Genomic DNA, 13,789 nt, shown 5'->3' with positions numbered 1-13,789 from the left:
TACCCGTGCCAGTTAGTTTCCAGTCCCCTGAAGTTGATCGGTGCGCGCGCATGTCAACCGGAAATAGGGTTTAATAAACATGGCATGGCATTGGATGGCGTGAAAATCGGAAATACGACAAAGCTGGAAGTTGCATGCTATTGACAAAGTAACATTAGATCCGTTTCCTTTTCTCAATCGAAGGTAAAAACGGTAGAAAACGAGGTAATTGCATTTTATAGTTTATACTTTATCGAAAGGTTTACATTTTATCTCTTGAAACAAATGGAATTGAATGTAGACATTGATCTGGCATTAAGAATGAACAAATTGACTTTGGAGTCAGAAAAGGATGAAATAACTGTACGTCAAATTTTGTTAGAAAATAAACTTTTAGACTGCTATGCTGAAGAAATTGCTGCAATGATAAACGCTGAAGTAAATAAGAACTGCAATGGATGCATGATTGATCACTCCTCTCAACTCGAGCATGACTGTCTCATGATGGAGCATGACGAGCGTATGTTGTTGCATTTTGATGATGCCTTGGAAAATGTGTCCGAAGAGATTGTGATCAAAGATTTTATGAAAAGCATTGAAGATGTCAAGCCACCCGTTAATGGACTTGAGATACTAAAATACACTTGTAACGACTGGCATAAAATATTTGTTTCGGATAAAAAGAACAAACTTGAAACGCGAGTCGTTAAGCTTTTGTAAATATATATTATTTATTCCTGTTCGATTCGTAAGGTCAAACAACAAACTTGAAACACGAGTCGTTAAGCTTTGTAAATATATATTTTATTTATTCCTGTTCGATTCGTAAGGTCAAACCATTACACATTGTTCTAAATGAAATATAAGAAACATGTATGAATTTACTGCTTACATGTTAGCACTTCTGTATACATATACGTAAGCGATGTAATATTACATAGAAAAAAACATTTTACGACAACTACAAACGAATTAAAACTTACTCGATAAGGTCTTTTATGAGACGATACATGCCCACACGAGGGTTTTACAAGATAATCATCACAGTGATCACATTTTTCTAAAAAATAAAATCGACGCCTCTGTTAAAGTTAATACAAACACTCTAAGGAACAGAAAAAAGACAAACGGTACTTACTGAAGGTATAAAACGACGCTTATGGCGAGGCCATCCTTCTTCGATTGCATGTTTGGATATTGCATCTTCACAAAGGCTCTCTGTTTCGTAAGTGGTTGAGATACACTACACATGCGCTTGAGATGTGACCTTCGTTGCCATCTCGCAAATGTAAATTATAAATTACCATTGAATAGTATGACCTTGAATAATGTGGCGTGGGTAAGATCTGTGCAGTATCCTAGCTTTTAACTCTGTCCTTCTTAGATTTACAAACATTATTTTTATTTTAGTATGCGTTTGTTTTACTGGTTGCTAGAGATCGTATTAGGAGAATTTAAACCAAGAAGTTAGGGCAATCAACTGATAAAAGTGCAACGCGCGTTTGATATTGATATTGCAGTAATTGATACCACAAGCCTATCTGCCTATAGTGGTTTAAATTTATTAACTTATGCATTCAAGATGCGATGTGGCACAACAATTTTAGTTGTTTCAGGCTTACAATAACCGGTTTACTGCCGAAAGTCGCGTATATAGGTAGAAGTGTGCCGTAAGCGTAATATTATTCGAGCTATTTCATGCATCATCACTTTAGGGAATTTCCCTTTTCATCTTATGAAGGCGCAAAATATTTCAAAAACATCGAGCTTCGCGCAGTATGTATAGCTCTAAGAGGCTTTCTCGGTGTTGTATAATTTAGGATATTTCATTTATATTTTTTATTGCATGCCAGATTTTATAAGTTCATGCAGAGTGTAAAATTATAATTAAATTAGGTGTATATACTTAACACTTCCTAAGTATTTTCTCTCTTAATTATTCATGTTGTAGTAGTGCACGTAAGTCACGAAATGTAAACATATAAATAGACTCAAATTTGTAATAGTCGGAGATTGTGTAGATTGTTCATTGCTAATAAACTCCATAAAACAAACCGAATCAGAGTGCAGATCAATTTTCTGGACGAACTCTCTGACACTCGGCATGTTTCCATTAAACAGATAGAGATAGAAACAATAGCAGAGGATTTTGCAGCTATGCAATATTAAAGTAATTTTCACACTAAACTGAAAATGAAAAGATTTTATTGAACAACGTCACTTCAAAATAAGATACAAGTTATTATGAAACGAATTCATCTAACAAAGTTAATCTTCTTCATCATTGGCAATCTCACCAAAGCTGTACTCTTTTAAAAGTCTGTTGATGAGAAACTTTCTCTTATCAATAGCTGCTTCCATAGCTTCCTGTGGATCAAAGTCGTCATTTTCTATAAACCCTTTCTTTGTATGCATTATTTTTCTGTGGATGGGATCTTTTTTTCAGTTGGTTTATCCACATAAGACGTTGCATATAAATACTTTCCAATTCTTTTTTGAAGTTTTGGTAGAATGTTAGAATATGCTTGATTTTCAGCTGTCTGCTCATCCAGACCACTGTTCACAAGGCTTTCCTTCATCTCATCGAAATCTACATTACTTCTTTCCCTTGCTTCTTCTATCAAAGGTATCCAAGGATCAGTTTTCTCTCCAGTTTCAGCCTCATTTTCTATTGACATTGAACTTTCAGATTCATCTGTTGAACTTGTAGAAACATTATCTTCGAAATGCATTCCCTGACTGTCTGAATCTGATTGAGACATTTTTTCCTCATCCCTTAGTGGACAGTATTCTTTTCGTGTCTGCGTAAGTTGAAAGCTCGATTAAATACTTTTCCACAATATCTGCAGCTCATTTCGCCGGCACTGCTTTTTTAGAAATGAGACATTTTATGTAGCAATGTGCATTTGTGGGCAAATGAGCAAGTGTGTTGAAGCAGTTATGAGCATTTGAGCAAGTGCTCATAAGTAATTATGAGCATCAATGAGCATTGCTCATCTGCTCATAAGAGGAATAAAGGTTTAAACTATTGTATAAATTATACCAAGTTGTTATCATGTATTCATTTATGGGTATTGCTCATTTAAACTCCCTCCCCCCCTGCTTTATGATAGCAACTTGGTATAATTTATATACAATAGTTTAAACCTTTATTCGTCTTATGAGCAAGCCATAAGGAAAAAACATACAGACAGCAAGGAATTCATTATGGAAAATTGGAAAAGTTACAAACAACTCTTGTGAACTATGAATGTTGCGAACTATGAATGTAGTTACAAAATGAATGAACGATTAAAAGACATGCCTATGCTTGTGAGGATTTTAAAGTAAACCCTCAAGTGCTTTTAAAATTTTTGTCATAAATATCTGCTAAAGTATGATGTGTTCATATGTAATCAAAAGAGATTTTTGTTGTTTGATTCATGTAGATAATTAGAAAAATATTTAATAAAATTGTTCATTGTCCAATGTATTCTTATTGTGTGCACTTTGTTCACTATTTTACAAATACCTCCCATTCAAGCTAGTCGAATCATACCGTCTTTCTTTGAATATGTCAAAATGCTTACTAGCGAGTGGTTATAAAAGTGAAAGCAGAGCATGTTTGCTTTTATTTGCGAGACAATGGACGTACGTTTTAGAACACCTGCCAACTTTTATGTGTGTGGTCAAAGTCAGTCGGGCAAAAGCTATTTGGTTAGGTCGATGCTTTATAATTTAAATGAACTTTTTTATCCTGTTCCGAATAAAATTATTTACTGTTATGGTGAACGGCAAAGTGAATTTGGTGAAATGGAATCAAAATTCCAAACATTTGCTTCGTCGAAGGATTCCCGGACAACTTATTTGATATTCTGGAAGGTTGTCAAAACTCTTTAGTGGTCGTTGACGATTTGATGTCAGAATGTTCTAGCGATCAACGAATGTCCGATTTATTTACCCGCGGGTCACATCACCGTGGCGTCTCTGTCATGTATCTAACACAAAATTTATTTCCGCCTGGTAAACAATCCCGAACAATCAGCTTAAATTCCCACTACATGATCATTTTTAAAAACCCCAGAGATTCGCTAGGTATCGCAACATTGGCACGGCAGATGTACCCAAAGAAAACGAATTACCTTTTGGAGTCATTTCAAGACGCCACATGCCGCCCTTACGGCTATCTTTTGCTCGATTTGCATCAACTCACATCTGACAATATGCGTGTCAGAACAAATATCTTGCCCGGTGAAAAGCAGATTGTCTATGTACATAAGTGATAAGCATCGACATCGACAATCATTTAAACATTATGTCTAAACGAATTAGGAGCAATCTTCCGTACCTGCAAGTACTTGCAAAATCTAAGCCGAAAATTCGAAAGGTTATCATCGAACATGGACCATCTGATGTCATGTTGTGCATTTGTGAATGCGCAGTTAATGTGTTAAAAGGAACTGTACCGATATCTGCGAGTCAAAAACGACGCTTGTTGAGGTATAAGAAACATCTCAGAGCCTTAGCGAACAAGAGAATTTCAAGAGCTAAAAAGAAAAAACTTTTAAATCAAAAAGGAGGCAATCTACTGAGCGCCTTCCTACCGCCGGTTTTGAACGTACTAGGAGTTTGCTGAAATAATGAAGCATGCCAAGCGAATGATTTTAGTACCTGAAGACGTTTATAATAAATATGAACAAAAGCAAAATTTGAAGTTTCGCCAATTACGATGAACATGATGCAAAAGATACTCAACTCTCACATCCTTCACCAAGACGGTTTAAGTGACGATCAAAGGCAAAACTTTTCAACACAAACTTTGAGCAATTCCTTAATTTGAAGAAACAAAAGATATTCAGATACCCACAGTACGCGTGATGGATACAACCGACGGGAAGAAAGAAACACGGTAATAAACAACGAAGTGCGTACATTAGCTGACTCCGTCATTGTACAAAGTGTGCCGAAGACGATGCGTGAACGTGCAACAGCAATACTGCAGCGTCTCAAAACAAAACCAGATATAATAACTTGGGATGATTCAGGACAAGTCAAACTTGACGGTGTTATTATCCCTCAATCAAATATATCAGACCTCATTAGCGACGCCGTAAGAGGGAGAAAGAATTTCAATCCTACAGGTTCTAGAGAATTCTTTCGCGTTTTATCAAAAATAAACATTCCTCGTGATTTGGTTCGGAACGATGTAAGATGGGAAGAAGCTCAAATGGAAACTTCGCCCGATGAAGAAGACGGAATAGCCCACCACAGAGGCTCAAGAACGAAAATGACAACGCCTAAACTATCCTCTACACTAAAGAAAACTCGTTTACGTTGGATAGACTATTAAAATTTGACATGTAAAGATTTGTTTTGTTTAAATAAATAGAGCAGTTGATATCAATTTCCTGACTGTTATCATTAGAATATGCAAATAGAAAACACAGGCAATTAGCTTACACAAAGAAAATTTTATTGATAATAAACGGCTCAAGCTTTTACAACAAATTTTATACTTGACTGAATGCTATCGTTTAGGGTTACACTAGTTTCTATATGAAAATGTCTGCTAACGAAACTTGATACCTTGTTATCGTTCTCAACAGTATTACCATCAAACATGTTTACAATCTTATTCATGCTATATCCTCGCACTCTATGGCTGAGGTAAAATATACAATATTGTCCACATACATCCGTCCAGATACTTTGCAATTGACGTTTATTAAATCCCCAATCATAATGTTTCAAATAATCTCTAAAGAACTTATGATATCGCTCTGGTGGTTGTCCATAGCTATCGAAGAATTCGGCTTTTCCTTCTGAAGGAAAGTAAAGGCAACCCAATGGGTCCCCGGTTTTCCGCTTACATCCGTGTTTGCGATAAATCCTTTTGGGTAGCTTTCGATTTCTTTAGGCAGACGGTCGGCTGGAAAAACGCCGAGAAATTTTTTTCCTGTTACCGGATCGGATTTCAAAGCGGTCCATATTTGTGAGGTGTTCATTTATCCAATGTAGTCATAAACGACATTTCTCTCTCCATCGATTTGTATTATATTCTCAAACTCTCCGTAGCACACAAGGCTAACTGCATGAGTTGGCGGTGTCGAGAATTGTAAGTCAATTTTCCTTTTGCACCGTGTTAAAATGTTCGGATGCACTGCACATATCGGGGTAAAGTCCGCGCCGAACAGGGCAAAACCGTTTGGGAAATCTTCACGCGTAATGCCATTGCCTGTGTCGTAATACATTTTCCCAGTGCCTGAAAACTGCGATAGAAATGCTTCTATAAATCTTGGATTCGCGCCAAAGGACAAATTGATTGGTTTAAATGGTACAGATTCACCATTTATTGAAATGCCTAACGATGAAATGTTGAAATGTTGGAAATTGAATGGGTTCTTTTATAAGCTCCATTGAATGACGCACTTTCAACAAGACCAAAACAAACGATTTAGGCACTAAACCATTGAAAAGGTTATCTTTTTGCAGCGAAGGGTTTCCAGAAGGAATAATAAAACTTTTACAGTCCACACGTCTTACAGGGTAAATGGCTGGACCTTTTTTCAGGGCAACTTCGTGAGCCAGAGATATACTAGGATTCACTTTGACTTTACGAACTTTAAGGTATGCATCTATCAGTTTCACTCTAAAGGCTGCACCGTCCACCGATGACATTAAGACAAATTCGTCACTGGTACGGTTCATGACCACTTTCAAATCAACATAGCTAAGTAAGTAACGTTCACCAAAGAAAACATCGCAAAAGATAGGACCTGCCATATCAACAATTTTACTTCCCATGATAAACTTATTTCTTGTCTTCAAACCCCTGTTTGGACTTGCGTGAGCAGGATCTGCATTATCCATCTGACCTGCAGTATCTTTGTAAAATAACGCAGCGGTGAGCTGTGATTGTTTGGCTGACGGACCATAATTTAAAAGTGTGCCGAGATATGCACGATATGGATATGTTCCTGTTGCTTGTGTAACTAACTTTCCTTTTAGAAACACGTCAACTTGCTTGAACAAACTGTGCAAGAAATTGTTTACAGGTCCAACTTTAGTGTCATCATCGATATCCCCACCATCGGCTTTTGTTACTTTCGCTCTAGCTACCAATATTGTCTTAGACATATCAACATAATCTTCTGTGCCGGGGGCTAAAAATGTAATTGGTCCATTTTCAAATACGCTGGACACAGGTTGATGATCAATCCAATGCCCCTTTTCTAAACTGACTTGTGTTGGTGGGACAGAAAACAAATCAAGTTCGGTTTTTTTACATTCTACAGATTTTGGATGAACGAAATCCATATTTAGCCGAAAATGTCCTCTGCTTCTTTAGCTGCTTTACGTGTCTTGACTGAACTGTGAATGGCAATGGAAGTCGTCGCCTTTCTCTTTTTAGCTAATTTTCTTGACCATTTCTTTGAAGACTTTCCTCTTCCTGTTCGAGCAAACTGCTGCATTCTGATTACAGCCATTTTCCCCACATCTTTAGCAGCCTGATTTACTCACGATTTTGCATACTCTTTCACACTTTTCCCGGAGATAACATCTCATAAAACGTTTGCTCCTGTGTTAAGAGCAATTTTACCCAGGGCTTTTGCACCGCTTTTTGCCAGAGGTATTACAGCTCTAGCCAAACTGCGAAATAAGCCACCAAGACCATAACCCACTTGCCCATATCCTCTTTGCCATGGTGCTCCTTTAAACACTGGTGATGAACCGTATCCTCGTTGTTGATTGAGATAATAATAAACATAGCGATTTGTTAAAGTCATATTTCTTATGTAAAATAAGACGAAGCTTGCTTTCTGAAATGAAGTGTCACTATCGACTTCCCTCGTTCAAATGCGATGGGGTTTCCTAACTCGTCCCTTAAGAGAATTTCGATGTCCTCAAAAGATTTTGTTTGCACGGGTATGTATTGGATATTAGTGAATGTTCTTGAAACAATGTCTCCATATTTTCCTTGAATGGTAACTGCCTTTAGTAATTTTACATTGACGTCTCCAACAACTTGCGGTTGTACAATGTTGCAATATACATACATCATGACGGATCCGTGCAAATCAGAAGCATAAGGGCTTTCGGTTGTTTTTAAAATCTCTACGTCTTTTCCGCCAAAACCGAGTAAGACCGACATTCGTTGATTAAATGATATTTTGTAACCCTGTCTTACATGCACTTTAATTTTTTCTGTTCGGGGGTCAAAGCTCAATTTGATATTGTCTTTTACTTCTTTGTCAAGAGTCTCATTAACTGATTTTACTAGGTCGAAGGCTTTTTCATACAGGCCATAGTCGACAAATACCGGAGTAGGTAGACCTGTTTTGTGAGTTACATATATATGTGTATCCAAACCTTTTTTCAACGTGTACCATGTATGAGGATATGTAATTGAATACAATCCTACTTCCCAATTACCATTTAAATTCACAACGTGAGGTAGTTTTACGCGATAACCTGAAATCTTATTCTCAGGAAATACAGAGAGATGCATTACTAGGTAATGTCAGATAGAAGTGTGTCCCGCTCATCTTTAAGGTATAATGTGAAATGAAAAATCATGAAAACGGTTACGTTTTATATATGTATTTCCGATGCTGGTACCCATGAATTAAATTTGTTAGGGTAGCCAGACCACTTTACAAAATATTGTACATTGCCCCTCTACCACGTTTCTTAAGTATTTTTCAATCTCATAAACATCGTCTTTCTTGATGACTTTTTGAAGTTCTTTTTCATAAAATGTTCCTTGAAGTTCGTCCCTTCATGATCTTTCAGTCTGTATACAGGAGGATTGCGTGGTATTTTTGACTTACAGTGAAAATTTCTTTTGAAAAATTCGGTAAATACCCTTCTCAAACTTTCGTTTTATTTTACTTATTCGTACTTGGTCGCCTATATCAAACTTATAATTTACATGCGTAGGTTTATTTAATTTGCTATCACCATATAAATTTTGCCGAATTCTATCTTCATTTTCACTTGTAACGTTGATCGGTTTTTCCTTAATGCTGCGATGCATGCTATGATTATAAGAATACAGTAGATCAGGAAGCATGTCAATGTATCTCATTGTTTTGTTTGCTGTGAAGTAGCGCCACATTTTAGTTTTCAGTGTACGTATCAAACGTTCAACGATGGATGCCTTCGTCTCGTTAAATGTATTAAACAAGGTAACGTTTTCTTCTGCCAAAAGTTTCTTAAAGTCTCGATTAAAAAACTCCGAGCCTTGATCCGTTTGAATGTGTGTCGGTTTACGTCCTGATGACAAAATCTTTTAAAAGCTTCTACCAACGACGATCCTGTTTTCTTTTTAATGGAACAGCCCATGCATATTTGGAAAAACATCAATACAGATAAGAAGATAGCGATAACCATCATTATACTTTTGCAAAGATTGCATGTCTGCAAGATCCAATTGCCACTGGTCGTCAATACCACTCACTACGACACGATTTCTTTCAAACTTTCTTCGAATAGGTTTATGCAAAGAGTATGCGTCTTGTTGCATGAGCCATTCTTTAATTCTTTCACGACTAATGTCATATATTCCTTCTGCCTTTACATCGCGGTACAAACGTTCAACACCTCCGTAGCTTCCAGGGCGTTTTGGAATGAAGTATACACCGGCTAAGTACTGGTCAACGTTACTCATGACAATGTTCTCGTGATAATAATTTTGTAATTAGATGTCAATTTCTTTTAACTACTCATTATCGATGGGTTCAATGTTTTCAGTTACAGGCAGTGTTTCTTCTATCGCATTATCTGTTGGAAGTTTAATTGCGGCGGGTCCATAATTTTAACAGTTTTACTTGTGTATCCTGCTTGCAAATGACCCTCAAGATTGAGATCGTTGCGTCCGAAACTTATACCCAAGCGAAACATTTTCTGACGATTATGATTTTTATCCCTTTTTGCATTTCTATTTTCACGTTTGCTGCTACCGATCCCCATTTTCACAATGACATGGTCATAAAACAACTGAAGACAAAATGCAATAACATTGAAATTTATATTTTATTTTTTTGTCAAAGCAATTACATAGTTGATCTGTATTTCAGTTTACAACTACAATCAGCATAGTCAAAGAGATGTTGATAAAAAGGAGGACGTTTTGTCTCCGTGTACATTAACATTAGTTCTACCCAAGTAACACTAAACAGTTTGTCAAAATATGTCTTGTGAGAGTTCGAAGGTCCACTGTACTTTAGAAACTTAAAGGCTTCACATATTCCATTCCAGACATGTTCGCGATTGATTGTTTCGACTGCACGAGCTGCAAAATTGAACCACCGATCTTCCTCAGCCATCATTTCTAAAACGTTTTGATACTCCGTCCAAGGGTCTGCTTTACTTTCATCCTTTTCAGCTCTTCGTAGCTCTTGAATCTTTTTACTTATAAAATCGACGAAAATCAAATTGATAAGATCACTGTGACTAACTTCTTCAAACTCAACAGTGTCTGCATATATCTGATTAAACATGTGTGCCATATTTTTGTTTTTCAAAACGTCCAAAAGCAATGCAATAATAAACAACGCAAATAACACTTTTTTAAGACGATAGTTCGACTATATAGTTTGAAGAATGAATACACAATGACATAGATCCGGTTTATTAACCAATAAAACATAAGGCGGCTCTAATGTTACTTTGTCAATAGCATGCAACTTCCAGCTTTGTCGTATTTCCGATTTTCACGCCATCCAATGCCATGCCATGTTTATTAAACCCTATTTCCGGTTGACATGCGCGCGCACCGATCAACTTCAGGGGACTGGAAACTAACTGGCACGGGTAAGAGCTCTGTGACAAAAGTGTGACAAAGCTGCATCTTATCTACTAACTTGTCAAAGAAAGAGATTTTTTATCCCGCATTTCCAAACAATGATTCAATTTCACTTCAAGAATGTCTAGCCTGGCTCAATGATGTTAAAAAAATCTATTTAGACGTTTCAACAATAGCGTTTTATAAAGAAATTGAATGGCGGTGTGTTTCATTTGCTTGAAAAGACAGGAGAGGAAGCTGTGTACCTTCAAAACACACACAGGAAAACGTAGCGTTCTACTTATATTCATTTCAATGCCCGCGCATTCATGACAAATCTCAATTATGCATTATGCATTAATGTGTACAACTTTAAAGGTCAAAAGCCAATCATAGGAGCCACAAAAAAAGCAAATCTTACAGCATCTGTTATTAGCTTCGCTTCTTCGCCATTGTCTTTCACTAATAATTTCACAATCGCAAAAGCGTGTGAGCTGTGAGTACATGCAAGATGTAATGGAGTCTGACCTTCGTCCTACAAAAAAGAACACAAAACAAACTGAACACCAAGACTAAAAAAAACGAAAACCCGAACATGTTTCAAATCCATATACACAGAAATATAACGATGAGAAAACTGCTTTTAAAATATTTCCCAAATAATTGAACGTGAAGGAACTTACGTTTGTCGCCAAAACTGAATCCTTTTGTTCTGATACTAGAAATTTGACGATGGGTTCGGAGCCGGACAACGCAGCGTAATGAAGAGGCGTCATCCCGTGCTAAATAAACGTTTACATGAAGTTCACGTTTTCATGAAAAATACAAAATCGTCACAAAATCAGAAAAAAACAAAATTCCAGAACGTCTAACCATATCAGTTTCTGAAACCGAAGCTCCTTTTTCAAACAGTTTTTGAACAACGCGATAATTTCCATCTTTACAGGCGACCATCATTGATGTCAAATTGCTTACCTAAATTTTGAATGAATGATAATCTTTAATAGACGAAAATGAATGAATTTTGCAAATCTCTTCATAAAATTGAACATTTTTATCATCAACTAGTTTCGATAAGAACTACAATGAGATCATCATCCGCAGAATACGACAGCTTTTGAAAATTACTATTGCAAACAACATGACAATTTTCTACCCATTGCACGTCATTTTCATAGTACTTAACGGTAAATTTTCAGTTCATAGGAAGCGCGGCATTTGGAGGATTTCACACGATTATCGAACGTTAAATATGCTCAAAACTCGTAGATGATTTCACAATTTAATAACTTATCAGGCAGATTTAATAAGCAACGAGTATGTTGGTGGAAATCTTTACAATCGTGTAGCTACACGATTATGAACATCTGAGAGGGCGGTTGTTACCATCGACAAATTATGTGATTTTGTAGCAAGTCGTCACAAAAGCGTTCGCGAAAATGAATTTTAATTATTTATGCATGCGTAAAAAGGGCGTCTATATAAGTCTTTATACTTCAATGACATGAAGTACTCGATGAATCTCTTAGAATGAAAATATTTACCTTTTACAGAAAGTCAAAGTTCATTCTTTTATCAAGATACTACTTGGAAGTCGTAATTTTTTTCCTAACCAACAACACAGAATATTCAAAACATACCGCAGACTTCCTTCTAGACCTTCGTTCTTCGTTTTGTTCCACATCAGAATTGCCAGCGACATCTTCGTCAAGACCGTTTTCATTCAAAGTTAATGTAGTTGATGCAGTACTTGGAGAAGTTTCGTCATTATTTTTCTCATCATCAGAATGAATCATTTCGCCAGTTTGCAAAACAGAACTGGACACAGAAGATTTCTCAACGTCTGAATCGGCTTTCTCCAAATCTTCAGAAGTCTGGTCTGTACTCAGGTTGTCACCGTCGTCCAAATTTTGAAATGCATGGACTTTCATTAAAACATCTGACACAGGCTCTTTCGATGATATATTATCAGGTAGATAATCAAGATTGGCACTTGACAAATTCGCTTCTTCCATAATGAAGAATTTCGTGTTCCTACTGACGAAAAACAAAAGAAATTATCAAAACAGCACTTGAACATGATTACAACAACAAGAAGTCGGAAATGTTGTTGCATAAGCTGAGTTCTGAGAAAATACGCAGTTCTTTTCACATGCCACTAATCAATAACAGGTGAAATAATATTTATACATCGTGCAGAGACGCTCTACTCCCTGTTTTTTAATGAAAATACGTTCTCTGAAAAATAGATAAGTTCAACGTTGCAGTCAAATTTGTTTTTAAATGCGTCGCAGACTGTATAAACTACCCTCGTTCAACAGTCCCTAAATCGAGAAATAGAAAGAAATGTAAAATGATTTCTTTATATATGCAATGCGCAAGAAAAGTTTCTCGTTTATATTTTACAATGATATCAAACTGTTTTTAAATTTTTAAATTCGCCTTAATAACTACACGTGAAACAGCTTGTTGGTAAACAATTCTAGCGGATATTATGAAATTGAAAGATTAACGCTGAAATATTGAGGAGTTCAGGAGATAAAATTTAATCAAATTAAATTACTAAGCAATTATAGGAAGGCACGTTTCTGTGTAAATTAAAACAAGAGCGAGGTGCTTTTGAAACGGCGACATTTAACATCAAGGCGTGTATGTAGAGAAAGACTACCAAACGATTAAGTGAATCTGTTTACGAAAAAGACGAGGCAAAGAAACACCACAAAATATAAAGCAGTCTTTTACTGCCGTTTGAAGCAACATAAACGACTTCGAAATACAACAGACTAACCTCAAGTAAACAGCGATACTCAGTGTTTAGTATAGTCAGCGACAACAGCGATAGTGTTTAAAATAAATCTAAATAAGAAAAAAAGTCACTGGTGTAATGAAATTATACGTCAGAATTTCAGGGATAAAATCGTCCATCATACCTTAACAACCTTCCACTTCTTTAATGTTACAAGCCAAATGATAAATTTGCCGTGATCGTCAACTCTTTATATCTGTCAAAATGCAAAAACACGTAATGCAGACGTGAGCAAGCAA

The 13,789-nt window shown here is 36.4% G+C and overlaps 1 protein-coding gene across 1 annotated transcript in view; it reads right to left on the bottom strand.

Annotated features, from left to right (window-relative positions):
• Positions 1-13,586, bottom strand: part of LOC124456630 (serine/threonine-protein phosphatase 6 regulatory ankyrin repeat subunit A-like) — a 29,558-nt gene extending 15,972 nt beyond the window's left edge. The window contains exons 1-5 of the mRNA XM_047007027.1: positions 13,533-13,586; positions 12,385-12,781; positions 11,618-11,719; positions 11,428-11,526; positions 11,166-11,279 (exon numbers count right to left, since the gene is read on the bottom strand). Of these exons, the coding sequence (XP_046862983.1) occupies positions 11,166-11,279; positions 11,428-11,526; positions 11,618-11,719; positions 12,385-12,759 (690 nt within the window). The 5' untranslated portion in view covers positions 12,760-12,781; positions 13,533-13,586. The remainder of the gene's footprint in view (positions 1-11,165; positions 11,280-11,427; positions 11,527-11,617; positions 11,720-12,384; positions 12,782-13,532) is intronic.
• Between the last annotated feature and the right edge of the window lie 203 nt (positions 13,587-13,789).

Source organism: Xenia sp. Carnegie-2017, unplaced genomic scaffold (assembly GCF_021976095.1).
Source record: "Xenia sp. Carnegie-2017 unplaced genomic scaffold, XeniaSp_v1 HiC_scaffold_58, whole genome shotgun sequence".
NCBI lineage: Eukaryota > Metazoa > Cnidaria > Anthozoa > Malacalcyonacea > Xeniidae > Xenia > Xenia sp. Carnegie-2017.
Note: the sequence above shows the minus strand (reverse complement) of the source record. Positions and strands in the feature narration are given on the sequence as shown.